Raw genomic sequence first — 24,881 nt, forward strand, 5'->3', positions numbered from 1 at the left:
TCAATTTAGTCTCCTGCAAACAGGCCAAATCCGCCTTGTGGCGTTTCAGTTGTTGCAGGATTTTGGACCTCTTTACAGGAGATGTTATACCGGCCACATTCCAGGAAATTATTCGAAGTGTGTTATCCCCTATGTGTACCCCCTATAAATTGCATAGTGACAGTGAATCTCCAAACCCACGTCTGGGCGCCCAGCCTCCCCCAGACGGTCAGCACATGAACCCAATCCATTGGCATTAGCAGCAGTCGTAAACATAGCAGATACATCTTTAATCTGACCTGTGAAATACACAAAACTGATTCCTGTTCTGTCCCCCAAGGCTGTTCCCACCCCCCCCCCCTCAAGCCCAACCCCTCCCCCCACCTCCCCAACTATCCCAACTAGCATATCCCGGAGGTATATGCAAGAGGTTCGAGGAGACACCCACGGTGCCCCAATCCTTCAAATATTTGACATACTGTCTCAAACTAGAAAGCCGTAACATAACAACAGATTCAATTGTGTAATCCTGAAAGTACATCCTAGCCAAACCCCATACAGTTACGTGATATGATCTTCAAGGAGGGTCCCCCTGGGATTCCAGCTGGGTGTTGATGAAGTCAGCTGCCTCAGAAGCCTCTGTAAATGAATGCCATGTATTTGCATGCTGAATTTTCAGGGTTGCCGGATACAGAAACAGAAAACGCTGTTTAAGGTCCTCCAGGCGTTTACAAAGTGGATAAAAGCCTTTTCTTTTTTCAGTTAGAGCCGTCGAGTAATCTTGGCTAATGCGGATAGTTGATCCTCGCATCTTTAAGGCATCCTTTTTAATCCTGTAGTGGTGTAAAACTGCAGCTTTGTGCCTGTAATTCAGGAATTTTACTATCACCACTCTCGGTCTGTCTTCCTGTGCTGGCCTCCTACCCAACCGGTGAGCCCGCTCCAGGCATAGAGTGCCAGCTTCCACTGCCTCCGGGAATTCCAATTCAAGCCAGCTTTCCAATTCCGCAGGTAGATTAGCATCAGGGATCAGTTCTGGGATCCCCAGAAACCGCAAGTTGCTGCGTCTGGACCTATTTTCCAGGTCATCAATTTTTTCAGCCTGTCTGTGCACGGTTTCTTGTAAGGAGGCCAAGTCCATTTCATGTGATGTGATAGTATCTTCAGATGCAGACACCCGATGCTCCAGCTCCGTCGTGCGGGCCGTGGTGTCAGTTAGAAGTTGTTCCAGTCGGGTCATTTTGGCCGTTAGAGCCTCCAACTGCGGCCCCAGTGCCTGGGTCACCGCCGTCTTGATGTCAGTGAGGGCGGCATCAGTAAACTCTGCAACCGCCGTCCCCGATGCGGCCGCCATCTTGGACGCGACCGGAGCAGTTTTTTGTTTGCCAGCCCTGACCGGCTTCGATCGCGGCGGTTCTTGCGATCGGGTCAGGTAGTGGTCCATCGAAGCCCGATGCTGGGCGTCTGCGGGGGACCCGGCCAGGATGAATTTCAGCGCGGTTTGGCTCGCGTGTGCGGATTGGGGCCCGGAGCCGATGTGAGAGACGTCTCACCGGCTCATAGCGTCACGTGACCTCTCCTTCCCCAAAGATTTTATTGAGATTTCTTGTATCTTCTGTTTTGTGGATGACATCTTTGAAGATTTTCTCCCAAACAAGGCAAAAATAATTATTTATTATATATTAAACTCTTGTATTAAATGCTCAGAGGAGGGAGCTCAGTCTTCAGCCAGCCATTCACTCAGCCTTCAAGTTCTGGAATCTCATTGATCCATTTTTAAAAAAAATTGGCCTCCCGATTTGGTGACTAACCCTCCTTCCCGTGCCTTCAGGTCTTCTAAAGCAGGAGCGGTAGCGCTGCCTCTTGCTGGCCATCCACTGCCACTGCCGCTTCTGCTTTAGTCAGTCGGGAAGTGCTGCAGTGTCCACCGGCTTCCCCCCTGGCTTCCCGCTCTTACCTAAATTACTGCAGCCTGCAAGGAGGATCGCTGGTGCTGTAGCAATCCTTGCAGGCTGCCGTCATCCTCAGCAGCACGTTCCCTCTGCCACGATCCTGCCCCTGAAGTCAGAGGAGGGGTGGGATTGCGGCACAGGGAACGTGCTGCTGAGGACGACAGCCTGGTTGGCCTAGGCACCTCAGGCCCCACCTGTGGGCGAGGTTTCAGCCGCCTGGGCCAATCCAGCCCCATTCCGGAGCCGGCTGGCCGGTGGGGGGGATCGCGGTCTGCAGGGGGGGGTGTCGATTGGGGGTTCGGAGGGAGGCGGTCGTTGGGGGGGTTGTGTCGAGGGCAGGAGGGCCTGGGATCTCTCCTGCCCATATTGTAGTGGGGGGTGGGGGTAGGGGGTCCGCCTGGGCAGGAGGGGTTGGGCTCCCTCCTGCCTGATCTGGTAGGAGATGGGGGTCGCGTGGCCAGGAGGGCTTGGGCTCCCTCCTGGCCCCATCGGACTTGGGGGGGATTAGAGATCACGGGGCAGGAGGGCTTGGGCTCCCTCCTGCACCGAACGTAATCGGGGGGGGGCGGGCTAGGAGGGCTTGGGGTCCCTCCTGGCCCCATCGGACTCGGCAGGGGGGGAGGGGGGGTTGGGGATCGCGGGGCAAGAGGGCTTGGGCTCACTCTTGCCCCGATCTTCATTGGGGGTTCGGGAGTGCTGCAGGGCAAGAGGGCTTGGACTCCCTCTTGTCCCGATGTCGTGGGGGGGGGGAGGTGGATTCTGTAATCGGTGTTGTTTTTGACAGACACAGCTTTTAGAATCCAGCTTTTAGGCGAAGGACTGGCTCCTCCTTCACCTAAAAGCCCTTGTGTTGGACGTTTGGGGCTTAGGCGTTTTTTAGGTTCATTATGGGGTATAAGTTTAGACGTAGTGTGGTGGTCTGGGCGTTTAAACAGCAAGCCATTATCAAAATAAACCTCCTTTTGGACATTTTTTTTATTATGGACATTTTCCCTGCTTCTACTTTCAACATTTAAGGCCTTAGGCCAAAAGGGGACTTAGATGTTTTTTTTAATTATGCCCCTCCATGTATCCCACATCTTAAAAGTCCATTCACTATATGAAATACTGCAAGTCTTCACTGTGCCAACTTTCACTTTTGTTTTCTTGTCTTTTCATTCCGTTGTTAGCTCTTCACCATATTATATCCAACTTGATCAAACTGAACAGTTAAGTCCAACACAGTTCTGTGTTTCGCCTTTCAGCGTCATCAGGGGCTTTAGATTACCGACGGATTCATTTCTTCACAACCTCTATAATATATAATGTTATTATTCATTTACCACTAAACCAAATAAACTTTACAATATAATCAAATTGTCAATTCTAAACACACATAAATAACACTTTCATACCTGATTATTCATAATACTTTGTATCTTGGACACACACAAGTACGAGAGCTCCAAACCAGAACCTTTCCACAGCTCAAAGATGAGATTGAAATTCTCTTTACTGCCCCATTATCTAATTCTTATTTAAACTACATCTACATCTGCCGCTAATTATAGCAGGTGCTACTCAACTTCCTTGTTCAAACCACATGGTGCAAATGTTCCCCAGGAGTGGATTAATTTCAGCTCTTTTTCTTAATGGTTTAAGGCAGGGGTAGGCAATTCCGGTCCTCGAGAGCCAGAGCCAGGTCAGGTTTTCAGGATATCCATAATAAATATGCATGAGATAGATTTGCATCTCAAGGAGGCAGTGAATGCAAATCCATCTCATACATATTCATTGTGGATATCCTGAAAACCTGACCTGGCTCTGGCTCTCGAGGACCGGAATTGCCTACCTCTGGTTTAAGGGTATAGCTCTTTTTGTTTTAAATGAATGCATATTCATTAGGGATATCCTGAAAACCCAAATGACCTGTAGACACCTTTGAGTACCCCTGTCATACAGTGTGTACCCTAGTGCATAAATAAAAATGTTAGAAACTTAGATGAAATGCATTTGAAACTCTGGGAATCCTTCTGGTCCTTTTTTGTTTGTTACTTTTCCAGAATCCATCTCTGACTTTCCAGGATTGATTATATTACTCTTGCAAGAATCAGAAAGAGCAAGATTTAATGGCTGCAAACTATGCTTTGCATTAAGATTTTCACTTAGTGAAATTTCTGAAAGGGAAAAATTTTTTACAGAATAAATTTGTGCATAAAATTGCCATGGAACCTTTGCCCAGTCATTAAATTTTGCCCCTATCTGCAAAAGCCCCAGAGTATTTTCTGCACAATTTGACACCATATTTTTAGGGAACTATATTCTTCCAGAAGCCATAGGAATGAAGTTCTCAAGCAAAAGGTAAGTGTCATTTCAAAACAGTGCAAGCAGAGATGTAGGGGCTTCTTGCATTTTATATTGCCACGTCTTTATAGATAATGCAGTGTTCTATATGCACTGACTCCTGAAATGGGCTGGCTCTGAAATCCTCCACTAGATGGCATAATATTTCTTTCTACAAAATTTCTTTTCTTTTTTTTTTTTAATGTATTCTTGCACAAAAATTATACACTAGTTGAATCCCCGACTTTGGTCACACATGTAAAATACAGTCAGACCCTTACCGAATACAGAATAATGACCATTAACTAAAAATAGAAAGAGACAGAAAGAAAATCGATCTGAAAATCCTTAGAAGCCAAAAAAATATTTACATCTCTTTCAAGCTGCTGAAAGGATAGAGAGAAGATAGAATTGATTAAATCCTATAAATGCTGCCCAAATTTGAGTGTCAATAAAAATTAGTGCAAAGTGCTATTTTCTAATCAGCACTCAGGATTGCGTTTGGTGTTGGGCATGAGGATTTACACCAACTTATCAGAAGAACAGATATCTCTGAGCAACTTTGACTATCTTCTGAGAAAGTCTATGCATGACTTATGCTTAAAATTTGTGCTGCACAAACAAAATTCCTTTGACTGGTTCAACCAGTGGGGAAACAAAGAGGAGATCAGCGATGCCTTTTTCTCTATTTAGCACCCCCATGTGTCAAGACTGACCAAAAAGCCAGAGATGGTTTCTATCATTATGTGGGTAGGTATATTGGTTATAGGTATATAAAAGAAAAAGAGGATATATTCTTAATAATTAAAAATCTGGAGGATATACGAGGGGGTGCTGGAAAGTTCTCAGCCCAACCGAAAAGGGAATGACGTGGAGCCATGAAACTTACAAGTTATTTTACATATTCACATGTCTGAAGTTTCTATAACCCTTCCAAGAAATATTCTTGATTTATGGTCATTGAACTACTGCTCCATTGCTGCAATCACCTCTGAATCACTCAAAACTGTCACTCTTTCAAATTCTTTTCAAGGTTTGGAAACAGAAAATAGTCAGATGGAGCAACATCTGATGAGTAGGGTGGATGGTCTATTCACTGAAACTCCAACTGCATTAAAACATCCTTCGTTTTGCCAGCCTTGTGAACAGGTGCATTGTCTTGCAAAAAGAGAAGTCCTTTCCAAAGCTTCCCTCTCCTTTTTTTTCTTTCAATGCCTCCTTTAATTGGCACAGCAAGTTACAGTAGGGTTCATAGACAACAGCGCGAAAGACAAAAGCGCACGCCGACAATTGAGCGCAGCGCGGAGGCGCGCACCGCACAAAATTACAGTTTTTAGGGGCTCCGACGGGGGGTTTTGTTGGGGAATCCCCCCAGTTTACTTAATAGACATCGCGCCGGCGTTATGGGGGGTTTGGGGGGTTGTAACCCTCCACATTTACTGTAAACTGAACTTTTTCCCTAAAAACAGTGAAAAAGTTAAGTTTTCAGTAAAATGTGGGGGGTTACAACCCCCCACACCGCCCCACGCCCCCCCGTTGGAGCCCTAAAAACAGTAATTTAGAGCGGCGCGCACCTCCGCGCTGCGCTCAATTGTCTAGGCGCGCCTTTGTCCTGGCGCGCTTTTGACCTGACACCTACAGTAGTATTCTTCATTAACTATTTGGCCTCTTGGAAGATAGTCGGTCAACATCTTCCTGATCCCAAAACACTGTGGCCATGACCTTCCTGCTGACTTTTGGGTCTTGAATTTCCTTGGTCTTGGAGAAATTGAGTGCTGCCAGTGCATGGATTGTTGTTTTGTCTCAGGATCATAGTGGTGTAACCGTGTTTCATCAACAGTAGCTAGTCATTCCAAAAGGTTGGCACCAACTCACTGAAAATGCCGCAAAATCAACTTGGAGTGGCCACTCGACGTAGTTTCTCATCAGTATTCAAACATTTGAGCACCCACCTGGCTGACAGCTTCTGCCAACACATTCCCTGGATATCTGTGATGTCTCAGCAATTGTTTTAGCTGATATTTGCTGATCTACCAAAATCAGGTCATGGACATGATCAATAATTTCAGGAGTTGACACCGAGGCCTCCCAGACCTTGCTGCATCTTCAGTCTTGAAATTGCCACACTAAACGTTCGCACACCACTTCTTCACTGTGGAGTATGATGGGCTTTTGTTACTCAATGTTTGCATCGTACATTCATGGATTTCCTTTGGAGTTTTCTTCTGCTGGGTCAGACCAGTGGTCCATCATGCCCAGAAGTCCGCTTACGCGGCGGCCCTTAGGTAAAGACTGTTGCTGCCCTACTTGAGTCTAGCCTTACCTGTATACGTTCTGTCTAACTCTGTCTTGAATCCCTGGAGGATGTTTTCCCCTATAACAGCCTCCGGAAGAGCGTTCCAGTTTTCTACCACTCTCTAGGTCCTTATGTTTGTACGGAATTTGTCCCCTTTCAACTTTAGAGAGTGCCCTCTCGTTCGCTCTACCTTGGAGAGGGTGAACAATCTCTCTTTCTCTACTAAGGAGGTATAGTATCGGAGGAGAATGAGCATAGATTTATCAAGCGCTAAAAAGCATAGCGCACCTTAGTAAAAGAGGGAGTTAGTGTATGTTTCTTCACTAACCAATGTTCCACTAAGGATGCCTCCATAACTGAGCACCAAATATGGCTTGTATGTTCCAAAATATGGATATGTATTTGTCTCTTAGTTAACCAAAATACAAAACCTTGTATGGACATATAATCAAATATTACGATAGATGATGTTGCAGGGGGCAAAGTTGGTTGTTGCACGTTATCTGTTAATATTGCTTGGTTATACCATGGGTGGTGACGAACAATCATTCCACTATTAAATGCATCTGCATCATTTGATTGTAAAAAAAAAAAAGATTTGAACAAATAATCATTTAACCCTCCCCCCCCCCCCACACACACACCTTTTATAAAAGTGTAGCGTGGTTTTTAGTGCCAGCTGTAGAGGTAACAGTTCCGATGTTATAGAATTCCTATGAGCTTCGGAGCTGTTACCACCATGGCTGGCGCTAAAAACTGATAGGATGGAACATCTGACAGACTACACACTGAGGAGACTCGGTGAAAGCTATTTGAGAGAGAATAAATCTTTGGCAACCTCTGTAGAGTGTTGCAATGTACTAAGTTTATCAGCTTGTCTGTTGTCTCTTGAAGATTGTTTGCTTTTACAAGGACTATTATTTGTACCATCTATATTTAAACATTTTTATTGAAGGAACAAAAAATACATTCATATAATATATAAAGATATTCCTTACAAATAAATTCATATATTTAAAAATTCCATTCCATATAATACATATTATCAAATAATATTATCATTCCTCCAATCATTTTATATTATAAACCTTAATCCCTCATTAGCACCTCCCTCTCTCCCCTTCCCCCCTCCCTCCAACCCATTTCTTTTTATCCCCTCCATCCCATTCCCCTTTCCCTCCATCCCAATTTCCCTCCCCCTTCCCAGATGAAAGGTGACAAAAAAAAACCCCAGCCAAGATCTGGAATGCAATTAAGACAACCATAGCTTCAATGTAATTCATTGAGAATTAAACTTCTTGCGCTAGGTGAAAGTTTTTGAATATAGGGATCCCAAGTCTTCATAAAAAGACGAGTTCGTCTAGGAGATCGACGAACCTCCCAGACCTCAAATAAAAGTAAACAATGCAACTGGTTCCTCCAATGCCCAAAACTTGGAGATTCTTTCTGTAACCAATATTGCATAATATATTTGTGCCCAATCATACATGCCTTCTGAAATAAAAGGCATCTCCCTTGACTAAACAACCCACAAGCAGCTGCCTTATCAAAAATTATTCCCCTTGGAGAACCCACAACAGGACTATCCCATATTGAACCCAAATATAATAGGATGGCAGACCAGAAAGACTTTTTTTAAAGGGCACAGCCAAAAAGCATGAGATAATGTTCCAAGATCCTTATCACATTTAATACAAATTGGGGAATTTACCAAACCCGCATGAAAAGCTTGAATTTGGGAGAAATAGGCCCTATGTAAAACTCTATAAGTACGTTCCCTTCATACAAAACCCGTAATAATTTTTGGTAATCTATTAATAGCTTGATTAAAATAAAGAAGTGATATCTGGGTCCCCAACTCCTTACTCCAATTTTGTAAAAAATTTCCATTTGTACGAGTTGGAAGTAAATTCCCCCACCACTTATGCAATAAAGATACTGAAATTGGCACATCCTCACATTGATTAAAAAAAGATAGAATTCTATCACAAACTCCACATGAAAGACCTGATCTCTGTAATTTATTCAAATAATTCACCAAGAGCATACAGTATAAGCGTATAAAGATCTAGGACCACCTCCTACTGTTAATGAAATGTCAGGAAAATTTATCTTCCCTGTCTCATCCAATACCTGTGCTAAATAATAAAATCCCTTAGACCTCCAATTTCTAAAAATCCTAGATGTCATACCAGGTGTAAAGTCTCCATTTCCTTGAATATGTGGATTGTAAGCTCATAATTTAACTAAATTACCCCATACTAACCTCTTTAGTTTTAAAATAGAATTATATCTTAAATAAACCGGTAATTTAGACTGATGTACCGGAAGAAGAAATAATAAATGAAAAGGATGAAAAAAGGCTTTTTCATAAACTATTGGAGTAAATAAAACATCATCTAGAACCCAATCCCTAATATGTATTTGTACCATCTATAGGATATGATGCCTTTGAGACACGGATGAGCCTATTAACATTTATTCAGAATTGTAAATTGGCTTTGGTTTTTCAAGATACGCCTATGTTAACAACAGATTGTTTGCCTTGTAAGAAAAATCCTCTTGGTGCCCTCCTGGGTCTGTTGATTCTTAAATTCAGGCATTTGAAAAATTAATATTAAAAGACATTAATAAATTATATTCTGAGCTTACAAATGAGGGTGTCACGTTCTCTATCTAAAAGTGAATGCTTGGCTTTTCAATCTTTAGTGCAAGATGGTCTTTGCATATTTCCCGTTGTCAGCCCAAAATAAAACAATAACATTATCTGCCATGGTGGTACAGCCTGCACCCTTCTACCAAGCAGCAACACCCAATCACCCTCCATCCTGATCAGGCATCCTTTGATTTCTTCCTCATGTCGATCAAGGTCCTCTGCTCAAGATGATTTGCCATGGGTGGCAAACTCCTGACACAAGACCCCCCTCTATTATCAAGCCCTTACCCCATAAGAAAGCCCCACATACATAGGAAGTTGATCTCCCAAGGGCACATTCCAACCCACCAGCACCCCTGAACCTCCTGATCCTACCCCCAGTCACTTACCTGCAGATTCCAGGTCTAATAGATGAGCATCTGCTCCTGATCTGGCTAAGCCCTTTGATCAAAATAGTGGTTGTGGCTCTTAAGTGTGCAATAAACATGAACTGTGCATATTTGAGAACCCCCCTATGTAAACAGAATTACAGTAGTCCAGATTGTCCAAAATTAGGGATTGCAATCTGAGGGGAAGAAATGTTTAAACATACCAGTTTCAATCTGTGAAAGGAGACCTCTTCTATAGCCCTAATCTGGCCACTAAAGAGCAGATATGAGTCAAAAACAAGTCCCAGATCCCTTGCCTTAGATCAGGGGTGCACAAGTTCCAGTCCCCGAGAACCACAAACAGGTCAGACTTTCAAGATATCCTAATAAATATGGATGAGATGAATTTGCATAAGTTTCCAAGTTTTTATTTAAAATTTGATATAGCGCATAAAATAACTGTCTAAACGATTTACAGATTCCTAATATAACATTTCTAAAATCATAATTATGACAAAACAAAAACAGGATGTACAGGAACAAGCTGGGTAGGAGGTGATATGCAATCAGATTTTTTTCATACATATTCATTAAATATACCTTGAAAACTTGAGCAGGTTGCAGACCTTGAGGCCTGAACCTGTGTAACTTGCCTTAAATATTAATGGAAAAGATGTAGCCTGGAAAGGGGGAGAAGTCTATCTGCACGACAAATTAAGAGTCGGTTTATTCTGTCCAGCTACTACCTAATGATATCTAAACCAATGGTTCCCAACCTTGTCCTGGAGGACCACCAGGCCAGTCGGGTTTTTGGGATGGTACTAATGAATATGCATGGGGCAGATTTGCATGCCTGTCACCTCCATTATATGCAAATCTCTCTCATGCATATTCATTAGTGCTGGCCTGGTGGTCCTCCAGGACAGGGTTGGGGACCACTGATCTAAATAACTAGCAAACAGGTCTATCTTACTACTACCAATTTCTATAGCACTTCTAGATGTACCTATGTAGTGTTGTACACATTACTTCCTCTATCCCTAGTGGGCTCACAATCTAGGTTTTTGTACCTGGGGGAGCAGAGGGTTGAGCAACTCACCCAAGATTATGAGGATCTGCAGTGGGAATTGAGCCCTGCCCTCCAGGCTCTTAGGGGAAGAGATGCTGCGGCCACTAATGTAATGATTTCAAAAAGGCGAGCCATTCTTTAAAAACCATGCATGCAAATGAGGTTGGTGGAGAGTCGCAGAGGATCACTGAATTTGCATGTGCTGATCGCTGGTGATAGTGATTGGCATATGCGCAGAATATATGCACAAATAAAATTTTTTTTAAAAAGACCCCAAATCAAAAATTGGCAGTAGGGGGCCTTAGGCATTTGGGCCAATCAGAGCATTAGACCCATCCCCGGAGCCTCCCAGGACGTACTGGGGAGGGGAAGGCCCACCATTTTGAAGAAGCGAGCCTGCTGTCTGGAGGTAGGAGGTATCCCTCTGGCAGGCCTTCATAAACCAGGTAAGGGGGAGGGTCATCGGAGGCATGGGGAGGGGTCATTGGGGGTACTACGGCAGCTGGGAGTGGGTATCCCTTTTGCTGCTGGGATGGGGGGGGGAGTGTTGCTTGACAGTGGTAAAATCTTCTGGCAGGTCTGAGCTGTCAAGCCTGCGCTCAGGCATTAACCAAAAGGGCAGCTTAGACCTGCTGGAAAATTTTGCTTGCAAATGTAGGACAGCAAGGTTAGGGAATCACCCGGCGATAATAGAGAATTGCTTGGAGTGCTCGTTTAAATATTAATGACTTCGTTGTAACACATTTGTATGGCAGAGTCAGAGACTCTAGGAAGCTCAGAAAAGACTACGGCAAGCCGTTCTGATAATCCGATGCTAAAATACATGAACGCTAAACCGGCTGGAACCAGTTTAGTGACCGCATTAAAGTTTTGGGAATCTTCTTCTTAGTCTACTGTAATAACCATTGGGCTACTCCCCCCACTCCAGGTGTTCTCAACCCAGTCTTTTGAATACACGAGGCCAGTCTGGTTTTCACGATATCCATAGTGAACATGCAAGAGAAAAAATTCTATGCAAATCTATCTCATTCATATGCACCTTGGGTATCCTGAAAACCTGACTGGCCTGAGAACCCCCTGAGACAGACTACAGTCCAGATCACCTTCCTTAGGCTAAGACTGCCAACTGGATCTAGATTTGCAGGACAAGGTTGATCCTGTCCTGGGTTTGCCCCCAGTGCAAACTGGAATTTCTAGTCTTGCTTTTCTTAGGGAATGCGATGGGGACATAAGAACTAAGGTAAACGCAGGACCAGACCAACCCTGTCCTGTGACTCTGGATTCAATTGGCAGCCTTGCCTTAGACCAGGGGTAGGCAATTCTGGTCCTCGAGAGCCAGAGCCAGGTCAGGTTTTCAGGATCTCCACCATGAATATGTATGAGATGGAGTTGCATGCGCTGCCTCCTTGAGATGCAAATCTATCTCATGCATATTTATTGTGGATATCCTGAAAACCTAACCTGGCTCTGGCTCTGGCTCTTGAGGACCGGAATTGCCTATCCCTGACTTAGACACACAGAAGAGGAGCTGAAAATGATCAGCACAAAATCTCTTTCTGATTTCCCAAAGAGTACAGCCCAGGCCCTAATAGCTGAAGATAGACATTATGGAGGTCTCCTGAACATGTAGAGCTCCATGGAACCAGCAGACAAAGGGTCTCCAGCTAAGCATTGTTTCTAGATTGTTTCCCTGCTACAACCAATGAATTATTCTTTCCCTAAATTCCCAACACAAACCTCAGTAAATCAAGCCTCAAAACAGAATTTTACCCCAAATGATAGAAATTTTGAGATTGGCTCTCAGAAGTCAAAAAGCAGATGATGAACTATACCTACATAATATAGGTATGAATAATCTCCCCAGCCCTGAAGATCCTGGAATGTGTATTTTCCAACCTCACCCGGACCTTGCCAAAATGGACTTTCCTGTTCCTATCTGCAGGCTGTTCAGGAGCCATAAATGTGTCTACGTTCTGAACATCCCCTTGTACAAACAGAACTGTTACTTTGCTGAGGTAATACAGATATAAAATAGAAGGAGAATACCCAGACAAAACTCATTTGCCTTAGACGGTGGCTCATGCTTAGGTCCCACATTCTTGTCTTTAAGAGGACAAGTTAGAGCCAAGTAAGTTATCGTATCTGCTTCTACAAGTATCAGCTCAAGGGATTTCTACGGCTGTTATTTGTGTTGGCATTGGAGTAGAACTTATTTCCTGTAGGGTTTCCATTGCATATTTTTGTACCTTCAGAGGGGGAGATTATTTAGAAGCACTGTCTCCAAATATCTATTTTCCCAAGGAAATGTAAGCAGGGGTTCGTGACAAACAGCTTCTTTTGTGGGTAAATCTGTCTGGGAACAGAGCTCATTTTGAGAGGTTGGATGGGTCTTCAGCTTGATGGTGTCACTCAGTCCTCAATTTCTTTTCCCCTTCGAAGTGTGTAGTCGTGTGATGGTGGTGGGGGTGCTAATTTTCATTTTATTCTTCCTGTCCTTTGCTATGTTTCACTGTTTGGTGTGGTGGTACTTGAACTAACGGTACCATGTGCCTTCCAACAGGTAGATGCAGCCAAGGTAGAAATCGTGCCAGACGTTTCGCAACTAGATTTCTAGGGCTCAGGAAATGGTCGCTTTCCATCTCACACATTCCACAGACTAAATACCTGAAAAATAATACAGATGTAATATACTTTCTAATTTACTCCTGTAAAATACGCTTTCATTTTTTTAATTTCCTATATTTATTAATCGTTAGCTTTATTTTCCATTATTGATCATTTAAATCCCCTTTTACAAAACCATAGCGCGGTTTTTACCACTGGCTGTGGCGGTAACAGCTCCAATGCTCATAGGAATTCTATGAGCGTCGGAGTTGTTACCGCTACGACTAGTGCTAAAAAACACGCTATGGTTTTATAAAAGACGGGGTGGTAGGGGGGTTCAATGCATTTTGATTTAGCAATCTGAATACTGAACACACCCAATGTAGATCAGTGTTAGAGGCTAGGACAGTGCTTCAACGTAAACTCATAGCTTTCTTGTGATACTAGAGTTTTTTATTAATTGTGTAGAATATGGAATAATTTTTTCTGTCTCTTCTTCAGCCTTAATTTTATTGCAATTTTAACATATTCTTCCTATCACTGTAAGCATGTATTTTCTTTTAGATCGCTAAGATGACTTGCTATCAAGCCCTGTGCTTACATTTTGCCATCATCCTTTCCCTTCTGGCTTCAGAAAATTCTGCATATACACGCTTAGCCATGGAACAGCTCTATTCAAAAATTGCAAACCGCCACATGTTACCTGCAGACAAAATCTCTCTACTCTTAAATGTGCCAAGAGGCTATGTTTACGAAGGTAAGTTAATCATTGGGATTCAGGTGACGAGAGAGGGGCCCCTACCCAGCGGGTTGAGAATTATATAGAGGCGTCTCCTTCAATCTGAGGAACAGTTAAAAAAGGCCCAGCCCCCAGATAGCAGAAGCATGATTGCTGCATGGCCACTGAAACATCAGGCCATAAATAGCCTTCTAAGGTTAAGTTTCATAATCCTTTGCTTTTGGTGGCTAATAGTTACACAGAGATCTAAAGGGGGAGATGGAGGGATAAAGACAAGGATTTGCATGGTGCTTGGTGGACTTTTCATTCCTAACATTACTTGCCACTAAGAATGGGGGAAAACAACTGTAGTGAATGTTAACGGTGCCTTCTTTTGACCTGCTTCTCCCTCTGTCATGTTTTTCATTCACAATATTTTGCACTTATGACAGTTAATAAACACACACCCCTCCCCCCTCCCCGTTTACTCTGACATAGAAATTCTAAGAACTACAGAGAAGACATAACTAGGGTTACCAGATTTTACTCTTGATTTTACACAGTGGCAGCCAGTCCTACATCCACGTATATCTCCTGTGTGGAGGTGTTCCTAGAAGTGGTGTTGAGAAGGTTTTTGCCTATATGCAAACTCTTGAAAATGTGCAGCTCTCTCCAGATCACATAAATGGAAATGCCTCGTGGTTAGGGATGCAGCCTCAGCACCCTGGGGTTGCAGGTTCAAGCCCAGCGCTGCTCCTTGTGAACCCTGGGCAAGTCACTAACACTCCATTGCCCCAGGCACATTAGCATTTGCGTGTGTAAATGACAGGTATGCGATTAGCGGTATATTCTACGCGGTATCGTGAAAGCGTTTCCGCACTTATATTTTTTTAAACACTATTTATTAAATAGCTCAAAAGCAAATTACATCACTTTTCCACCTAATTACCCTGTTGCCTGATTGACTAGTCACGTGACCTTCTCCGACACGCTCTCTTACCACTTCTCCCGCCCCAACCATTTTCTGCAAAAACATGCGGAAGCTTTTTGAAGAACCCTCATATAATTTAAGTATGTCACGGCTCAGTCCATAAATGCAAAGGAGCATTCAACGGGCACAAGCATGGATGGGGCCCACATTCATGGCACTTACCCCACAACTCTATAAAGTGCACCTAAAGTTAGGCGCCAACATTGGCCCACCCAGCTGATGTATGCACCCAGCTCAATTGGTTAATAGACTTAATCAGCACCAATAATTGCCACTTAACTGCTCATAATTGGCTTTAATTGGACTTAATTGAAAGTTAATGCCGAACTCAAAAAATGCAATTCTATAAAAAGTAGGTACCTACTCCATCCACAGTAACCATTATCTCTTGCTCTCTCTGATAGATCCTACGTGCCTATCCCAGACCCTCTTGAATTCAGAAAATTTATTTATATGCAAAACTGTTTATTGGTCAAAAGCACAATCGAAAACCACAACAACAGCAAGGCAGCATAGACCAAATTTTCAAAAACCATAGAAATCACCCCCTCCCCCTCCCCCCCGAAAAAAAAAAAAAAAGGGCACGGAGCAGCATGAGAGCAAGTGTTACAGACATTATGAGAAAAGATTAACTATACAGTCAAATATTCCGTACATGGCTATGAGCATACCCGGTCAAAGAGGCCCCAAAAGGCTCCCGAGTAAGTTGCAATTGATGGCCTTTAACTAAGTCAATCTCAGGAATTTCAAAACGTTCCATCTTCAATTGATAAATCATCAATGATCGCCATTGCGACAAGGTAGGAGGATGCGCATCAAGCCAGTGTACCAGAATTGACTTCTTTCCCAACAATAATGAAAATGTAGTTATTAATTCAGTTTTCTATACCATTCTCCCAGGGGAGCTCAGAATGGTTTACATGAATTTATTCAGGTACTCGAGCATTTTTCCCTGTCTGTCCTGGGGGGCTCACAATCTATCTAATGTACCTGGGGCAGTGGGGGATTAAGTGACTTGCCCAGGGTCACAAGGAGCAGCCTGGGTTTGAACCCACAATCTCAGGGTGCTGAGGCTGTAACTTTAACCACTGCGCCACACTATATGTTAGCTGAGTCCGCAAATCTGGAAATTCAATGCCGGTGCCTGGACATAGCCCAGCACTGAATTTATGGGTTTAAAGCTGGTAGTGATCAGCAAAATGCTGATTGCTGCCATCTGAATATTGACCCAAAAATGTCTACTCTTGAGACAAGAATAGATAGTTTGATGTTGATATTCAGCCAATGAGAAACCATCTAGAAGCTCATATAAAGACAGGATGAAAAAAATCTGACTTTGAGCCCCAAGATGGCCTTATAGGGGATGAAAAGATAAAGCTTCCTCCATGTGTAAAGCTTGTTTTGCATGTGGAAAAGGCTTTTAGAAAATTGCATGACCTCATACGCATACCGTATAAAAAGTGCAGGCATGGGAAGGGTATTATATCATTTGCATTCCATCTGAGTGTAGGTGTTCCCAGGGCTGTAGTTTGAGCAGAGCGAAGCGTAGTTACAATCTCTGTACATATTACTTAAAGGGTGCAAGTACTCACACACTAAACTAAACTAAACCTTAGGTTTGTATACCGTGCCATCTCCGCAAGCGCAGAGCTCGGCATGGTTTACAGAGTTAGGAGGAAAGGAACTACAATGAAAGAATATAGGAGAGGGACTAAGAAGATAGAGAGGGACAGGATACTAGAGAATGGGAGGTGATTAGATTTTTGAAAAGAGCCAAGTTTTCAAGTGTTTGCGGAAGGATTGGAAGGAGCTTGAATTTCTGAGCGGGGATGAGAGGTTGTTCCAGAGTTCTGTATGACACACATATATAGAACAGGTGTAAAGTTATGCAGGGTCATTTGCATGTTGTTAGGGTTGGTTCTGGAAGTCCGTTTTCTAAAGGCACATGGAGGCCTATGTTGCTTTTATATAATAGGCGTCTTGTTATAACATTAACACTCTCACCATACGTGTTTCCGAAACATTTAAATTGTGAAGTGAATATGGATTCTGTTGAGATCAAATCCATTATGTGTATCCAAACTTTTATTATTAATAAAATTATTTGCAACAAAACAGATGCAAATGAAATGAGTAGGAAAAATCTGAAATTAGTTATTGTAATTATAATTCTTGGGAATTATCCAAGTTATCTTGTTTGCAATCTGCATAGAACCTGATAGGTAAAAATAGTTATAATAGTTAATAATTACTGAATTTGACATCCATTCCCCCCCTACTCAATCTTTTGTAGCCTTCATTGCTTGTTAACATTTGATTAATATGTTCTTTACAAATCCATTTTCCTCTGGTTTCCCAGAGTTCATTGCAAAAGACTGCCAGCAAGCCTATCGACAAGGGAGAAGGCAAAGTGGACTGTACGTCATCTCGCCCAAGAAGGGGCCTCTGCTGGTGGTCTACTGCCTTTTCCTAGAAGACGGAGGCTGGACAGTCCTGCAACGGAACACGGGGCCGAAGAACGGATTCTGGTTCCGATCCTGGAATGATTACAAAGCTGGCTTTGGTGACCTGGAGTCCAGTCACTGGCTTGGCAATGAAAACATCTACCTGCTGACCCGGCGGAATGCCTTTAGTGTCAGGTTTTCACTTACGGACTCTGAGGGCCTTAATCACACTGCCGATTACTATAGCTTCAGGGTGGACGATGAGAGCTCTGGGTATGCTCTACGGTTAGGAACCTATCAGGGCCAAATAAGCGATGCTCTGACAGTAATGAACGAGACTGGTGTGCATGATAACATGAAGTTTTCAACTGAGGACCGTGATAATGACAGAGAAAGAATCAACTGTGCTGTGGAATATCAGGGCGGTTGGTGGTATGACAGGTGTCGCTCCGCTGACCTAAACAGTGACAAGGGCATTTTCTGGCAGGGATTGTGTGATCAGGCACATAAATGCATGAAAGATACTATCATGATTAAACCAAATGGGAAAAATTGCAGGCGGTAAATTCCCAGAGCCTGGCAAAAATTCCAAAATTCCATAATAATAATAATAACTTTAATTTGTATACCGCAATACCACAAGCAGTTCAGAGCGGTTTACAGAGAAAGAGACTGTACAAAGATAGCGATGTTACAGAAAAACTTTCAAATTATATTAGTAAGCCGAGAGTAGTTAGGCATATCTGGAAGCATTTCAGAGATACAGTGAGGCAGGAAGGAGTCAGAGAAATTTATCAAAGAGATAGGTTTTAATTGATTTCCTGAAGGATTGGTAGGAGGGTGAATTTGAAATGAGGGTGGTTAGACATTTATTCCATTTGCCTGCTTGGAATGACAGTGATCTATCAAGGAATCTCTTGTAGATACAGCCCTTCAGGGAGGGGTAGGCAAACAGATAGGCATTACATGTGCAAGTGGTGCCTGGAAATTCAAAATGGTGCGACAGGTAGACTGGGGATGAACCTGTTATGGTTTTGAAGCAGAGGCAGGCAAACTTGAAGATGACCCTTGCCTCCATTGGCAACCAGTGTAGTTTTCTATAATACGGGCTTACATGATCTGACTTTTTGAGACCATAAATGAGACGGACGGCAGTATTCTGAATGATTCTCAGAAAAAAAGCACTTAGCTGAATCCAGTTCTGGTCTCGGGTGTGTCGTAAATCTAAAAGATCCAAGATGCTCAGAGACTAAAGAGTTGGCCTTCTGTTAAGTCCAACCAAGCTCGGTTTCAAGGTAGCAGAGCCCCTTCGTCAGGGAGTCTCAGCGGTCCCAGGGCTGGAGTCTCAGCAGTCCCTGATGAAGGGGCTCTGCTACCTTGAAATCGAGCTTAGTTGGACTTAACAGAAGACTGACTCTTTAGTCTCAGAGCAACGTACATCTTGGATCTTTGTGGATTTACGACACACCCGAGACCAGAATTGGATTCAGCTAAGTGCTTTTTTCTAGCCATTGAATTTTGGAATTTTTGCCTTTGAAACAATGTTACTGCTGTAAACTAAATCATGCCGCCGCTGTGAGTTTTTTTCGTTTGGCTTACAGCGTGGGGGCTGACACTTTCCTCTTTATTATATTAAAAGAAATTATTCTTTGGTTATATGTACAATAAACATGCAACAAAAATGGCTGCCTCCTGCTTGTCTTTGACCTTAGAAATAAACTGATTTCCTTCCATATTTGTGCAGTGGTTGTTTGGTGCAGCAGCAAACGCATCAGCGTACCAAGAATCTAATACTCATCAACATCCTGAAGTAGGGTTATTGGGGGAACTTGCAAGGAGCAGCAGTCACAGACCTAAATATTGATTTCATTTTAATTGATTTTATCGGGAAGGGGTAAAACGCGGACCTCACGGACCTTGCGGATCTAAACCCGCACGTCCTTAAAAATCTGAGGTCCGTGCTACTTGTAGTTAGTTCCTGGCTCTGACAGACCTCGGTGACAATTTAGTGCTGACGGATCCGTCTCAGCATAGGGAGGGAAAAGTATTAGGATCCGTCAGCGCTAAAATGTCACCGAGGTCTGTCGGAGCCAGAGACTAGTGCTGGAGCGGCTCTAAAACGAATCATTTAAACTGGTTTCCTGCAGCCCCAGTAAATCTGCTCTGACAGACCTCGATGACATTGTAGCGCTGACGGATCCTAATACTTTTCCCTCCCTATGCTGAGATGGATCCATCAGCACTAAATTGTCACCGAGGTCTGTCAGAGCCAGAAACTAACTACAGGTGGCATGGACCTCAGATTTTTAAGGACGTGCGGGTTTAGATCTGCGAGGTCCGTGAGGTCCGCGTTTTACCCCTTCCCGATTTTATCTTATTTCTTTGTCATTATTGCTTTATGTTTTAGTGTTTAGCAATTTAGCTTTATTGTGTTTTGTTAGGTTTTATTTATTTTATTTAAGAACATAAGAATAGCCTTACTGGGTCAGACCAATGGTCCATCAAGCCCAGTAGCCCGTTCTCACAGTGGCCAATCCAGGTTCCTAGTACCTGGCCAAAACCCAAGCAGTAGCAACATTCCATTCAGAATCTCAAAGAATAGCAAGATTCCAGAATCCCAAACCGTAGCAACATTCCAAGCTACTGATCCAGGGCAAGCAGTGGCTTCTCCCATGTCTTTGTCAATAACAGACTATGAACTTTTCCTCCAGGAAACTGTCCAAACCTTTCTTAAAACCAGCTATGTTTTCCACTCTTACCACATCCTCTAGCAATGCGTTCCAGAGCTTAACTATTCTCTTGAGGGAAAAAATATTTCCTTCTATTGGTTTTAAAAGTATTTCCCTCTAATTTCATCGAGTGTCCCCTAGTCTTTGTAATTTTTGACGGAGTGAAAAATCGATCCACTTGTACCCGTTCTACTCCACTCAGGATTTTGTAGACTTCAATCAAATCTCCTCTCAGCCATCTCTTTTCCAAGCTGAAGAGCCCTGACCATTTTAATCTTTCCTCCCATCCCCTTTACCATTTTGGTCGCTTTTATTCCGCTTAATCCTAAATAGATTACAACAAACATATCTTATATAAACAATTCTAAAAAAAAAATACAGACCTTACAAACTACTAGCTGTCAATATATCACAGTTCACAGGACCTCACAGTCATCATAAATGGTTAGCTGCCAAAAATCCTTTATACAGTAAAGAACAGATTTAAAATTCAGCAGAGGACTGCCACCGAAAATATTTTTTCTAATAAAATGCTTTGACAAATAAATGTGTTTTCAATGACTTTCTAAATAATTTCACATGACCTCAAAGAGTCAGGAAGAGCATTCCATAACTGGGGACCCGCTACAGAAATAACTGTAGACCAGGGGTGTCAAAGTCCCTCCTTGAGGGCCGCAATCCAGTCAGGTTTTCAGGATTTCCCTAATGAATATGCATGAGATCTATTTGTATGCACTGTTTTCATTGTATGCTAATAGATCTCATGCATATTCATTGGGGAAATCCTGAAAACCCGACTGGATTGCGGCCCTCGAGGAGGGACTTTGACACCCCTACTGTAGACCATGGTTTACCTAATTCACTGATTCAGGACTCATTGCTGTATCCGATCCCCTGTGGAATAACAAGGGTGAGAGGCAGAGATGCCTCACCCCTGCCCGCTTCTTCCTGACCCCCTCTGCCATGTGTGTCCCCCTTCCATTCGTGCATATCTTTTAATATGTAATTTTTTTATTGAAAAAGTACAAAATAAACTACATACAGTGCGGTGTTTATTATTAATAATAATAATAATAATAATAATAATTTTATTCTTATATACCACCAAAGCCATAATAGCTTGAGGCAGTTTACAAAAGTCATCTCACCAAACCCTCCCCCCCTCTAATCATAGAAATGAACTGGAATTGAAGGAACGAACAGAACCAATAGTCAAAAAAATCATATGTTCAAAAGACAACTCTGTACCCACGGGGTCAAAGTGTCACAAGTATCCCGTGGTAGAGTCCAAGTCCTGAACCTGAAGCCTCTCCCTCTTGAGCAAAGTAAGCATTTGCGTTCTCCACTGCGACAAGCTGGGAGGGCCCGATTCAAGCCAGTTGAGCCAAATAACCTTTTTTCCCATCAAGATGGCCCTCCGCAAAAAAAAAAGACGACATCCACTCGGCATAGGAGATTGCAAGGAGTACAAACCAAACAAAATCAGAGGATCCAACTTGATCCCACAGGTCCAAAGTGAAGAGGTACAAGCTAACAAGGCAGTCAAAAAAGTCTGAATCAAGGGACAAGTCCAAAGCGTGTGGCCAAGAGTGGCATGTGAATAGTCACACTTAGGACACACGCTAGTCTGAGACAGGTCCATAAACTTCGCATGCTGGGGTGACATGTAGAGACGTAATGCAAACTTATAGTTCTGTTCCTGCATATCTTTCTAATTGTCCAGGAGTGAGCAACATCAAGTTTCTGGGAGGGTGTAGATGGGCTGGAGTCGGTTTTGACAGAGATTTCGGCAGTTGGAACCCAAGCACAGTACTGGGCAGAACTTTGGATTCTTGCCCACAAATAGCTAAGAAGGAAAAATTTCAAAAATTTAAATTAAATCAAGTTGGGCAGACTGGATGGACCATTTGGGTCTTTATCTGCCGTCATCTACTATGTTACTATGTTTATTAAAATTTTGATTAAAACACAAATCAAGATTTCTAAGCATTTTACAACTACATATATTAAAAAGAGGGAGACGAAATTGACAGATATCTACTTAACAACACATAACTGATAGAAACAATTAGGAAAGTTGGGAGAACTACAAATTAAAAGTAAAGAATACATAAAAGGGGAAACCACAAAAGGAGGGGGAGGCAGTTAGAAGTATCAAGCAACCATATTGTAAAACGTCTAGATCAGGGGTGCCCACACTTTTTGGGCTTGCGAGCTACTTTTAAAATGACCAAGTCAAAATGATCTACCAACAATAAAATTTTAAAAAAACACAACGCACACTGTACGCATAGAATTATTAATTATCATTCCTATTCCGGGTTTTTTTCAAAGAGGTCAAGGCAGATGACTCTATGCACTGTCACCTCAGTAACAACCATACAAAAATAGACAAATACCCACCCCCTCCCTTTTTACTAAACCACGATAGCAATTTTTAGCGCAGGGAGCTGCGCTGAATGCCCAGCGCTGCTCTCAACGCTCATAGTCTCCCTGCGCTAAAAACCTCTATTGCGGTTTAGTAAAAGGGGACCATATTGTAAAATATAGAGAGCAGATATAAATTCAGACACATTTTGATCACTAAATTTAAAATAAAATCATTTTTCCTACCTTGTCTGGTGATTTCATGAGTCTCTGGTTGCACTTTCTTCTTCTGACTGTGCATCCAATCTTTCTTCCCTTCTTTTAGCCTGTATGCTTCCTCTCCTCCTGACCTCATCCCCCCCCCCCAACGTTTTCTTCTTCTCTCCCTGCCCTCTCTTTCTTTCTCTCTTCATGCCACCTTTCTTTTTTACTGTTTCTCTTCTTTCCTTCTGTCTCCCTGCCTGCCCTCTTTCTCCCTCCCTGCCCTCCCCCAAGCCACTGCCGCTGCCATCAGATAACAAGCCCCCAAAGCCGCCCGCCGCCGGCCAAGCTCTCCTTGCTTCAGGCCCACCAGCCTTCCTCTCCCCGACGTCAATTTTGCTGTCGGAGAGGAAGTTCCGCTGGCCAGAACTTCCTCTCCGACGGCAGAATTGACGTCGGGGAGAGGAAGGCTGATCGGCCCAAGATCGACCTATTGGGAGAAATGCTGCCGGGTCCTGCCTTTGAGGAAACAGAAAGTAGGCAGGACCTGGCAGCAAGAAGAGCAAATCGCAAGCTTCACTGACCTGTCTCCCGCTTTAGCCCGCGAATGGGGCTCTAACATGTGCGTGCCGGCTTCCCTTCTCTCCCCCCCCCCCCCCCCGGACATAACTTCCGGCTTCAGAGGGAAGAGAAGGGAAGCCGGTACAAGCACACGCTAGCTCCCAGAGCATAAATTCTCCAAGCCGGTTTTTTTTTTGTTTTTTTTTTAATGTTGAGCAGCGGAGGCAGCAGCAGAATTCAGGAGCAGGCCAGTCAGGAGGGGGAAAAAGAGAAGGGAAGAAGGGAACCCGTTCTGCGATCGACTGGGGTCACCAGAGCGAGCAACCTGTCGATCGCGATCGACGTGTTGGGCACCCCTGGTCTAGATACTTGGGACGATAAAGGGGATGGAACTCCTCTCGTATGAGGAAAGACTGAAAAGGTTAGGGCAGGGGTAGGAAACTCCTATCCTCAAGAGCCATATTCCAGTCGAGTTTTCAGGATTTCCCCAATGAATATGCATTGAAAGCAGTGCATGCAAATAGATTTCATGCATATTCATTGGGGAAATCCTGAAAACCCGACTGGAATACGGCTTTCGAGAACCGGAGTTCCCTACCCCTGGGTTAGGGCTCTTCAGCTTGAAAAAGAGACGGCTGAGGGGAGATATGATTGAAGTCTACAAAATCCTGAGTGAAGAATGGGTACAAGTGGATCGATTTTTCACTCCATCAAAAATTACAAAGACTAGGGAACACTCGATGAAGTTACAGGGAAATACTTTTAAAACCAATAGGAGGACATTTTTTTTCACTCAGAGAATAGTTAAGCTCTGGAACGTGTTGCCAGAGGTTGTGGTAAGAGCGGATAGCGTAGCTGGTTTTAAGAAAGGTTTGGACAAATTTCTGGAGGAAAAGTCCATAGTCTGTTATTAAGACATGGGGAAAGCCACTGTTTGTCCTGGATTGGTAGCATGGAATGTTGCTACTCCTTGGGTTTTAGCCAGGTACTAGTGATATGGAATGGCCACTGTGAGAATGGGCTACTGGGCTTGATGGACCATTGGTATGACCCAGTAAGGCTATTCTTATGTTCTTATGGGATAGACGGTATAACAAAAAACTAATAAACTTGGACCAGCTCAGTGGTCCAGCAGCAGTGCTGTGCACTGCAGCATAAAACTCAGCTTATAGTATATTCCGTCACATTGTTAGAACTGGGGATGTACTTAGACTGATGTGGAAAGTGGATACTTCAACTATTGCTATATGGTGACACCTAGTGGCTGTAACTAGGCTGTACATGTACCAGATTCTGAAGGGAATTGTGGCCTGTACTTGTCAAGCACCATCACTACAATTATTGGCCTTTGGTCAGGTGGTATAAAGTTTGCATTAATAGCAGTAACTATAATATATGTTAGGCAGAATATTTAATATGTACTTGCAATGGAGGAGGGGAAAGGAACAATAAAGATACAGAAAATATAAAGAGAGCATCAGTGAAAATGCATTTTTTACTTGGGGGGGGGGATGAGGAGGCAAAAGAGTAAGGGACACATGTTTGTTTGTCTGTCTTGTCTATTTAAATTGTAAGCTCTTTTGAGCAGGGATTGTCTTCTTTGAGACTCTGTACAGCACGTACT

The 24,881-nt window shown here is 43.2% G+C and overlaps 1 protein-coding gene across 2 annotated transcripts in view; it reads left to right on the forward strand.

Annotated features, from left to right (window-relative positions):
• LOC117361329 (fibrinogen-like protein 1-like protein) overlaps positions 1 to 18,278 on the forward strand; it is a 66,162-nt gene extending 47,884 nt beyond the window's left edge. The window contains exons 2-3 of one of the 2 annotated variants that reach the window (XM_033946509.1): positions 13,811 to 14,003; positions 17,315 to 18,278. In XM_033946509.1, the coding sequence (XP_033802400.1) occupies positions 13,820 to 14,003; positions 17,315 to 17,964 (834 nt within the window). In that variant the 5' untranslated portion in view covers positions 13,811 to 13,819 and the 3' untranslated portion in view covers positions 17,965 to 18,278. The remainder of the gene's footprint in view (positions 1 to 13,810; positions 14,004 to 17,314) is intronic. The other variant, XM_033946510.1, reaches the window with a different exon arrangement.
• The last annotated feature ends 6,603 nt before the right edge of the window (positions 18,279 to 24,881 follow it).

The sequence above is a fragment of the Geotrypetes seraphini genome, chromosome 5 (assembly GCF_902459505.1).
Source record: "Geotrypetes seraphini chromosome 5, aGeoSer1.1, whole genome shotgun sequence".
Classification (NCBI taxonomy): domain Eukaryota; kingdom Metazoa; phylum Chordata; class Amphibia; order Gymnophiona; family Dermophiidae; genus Geotrypetes; species Geotrypetes seraphini.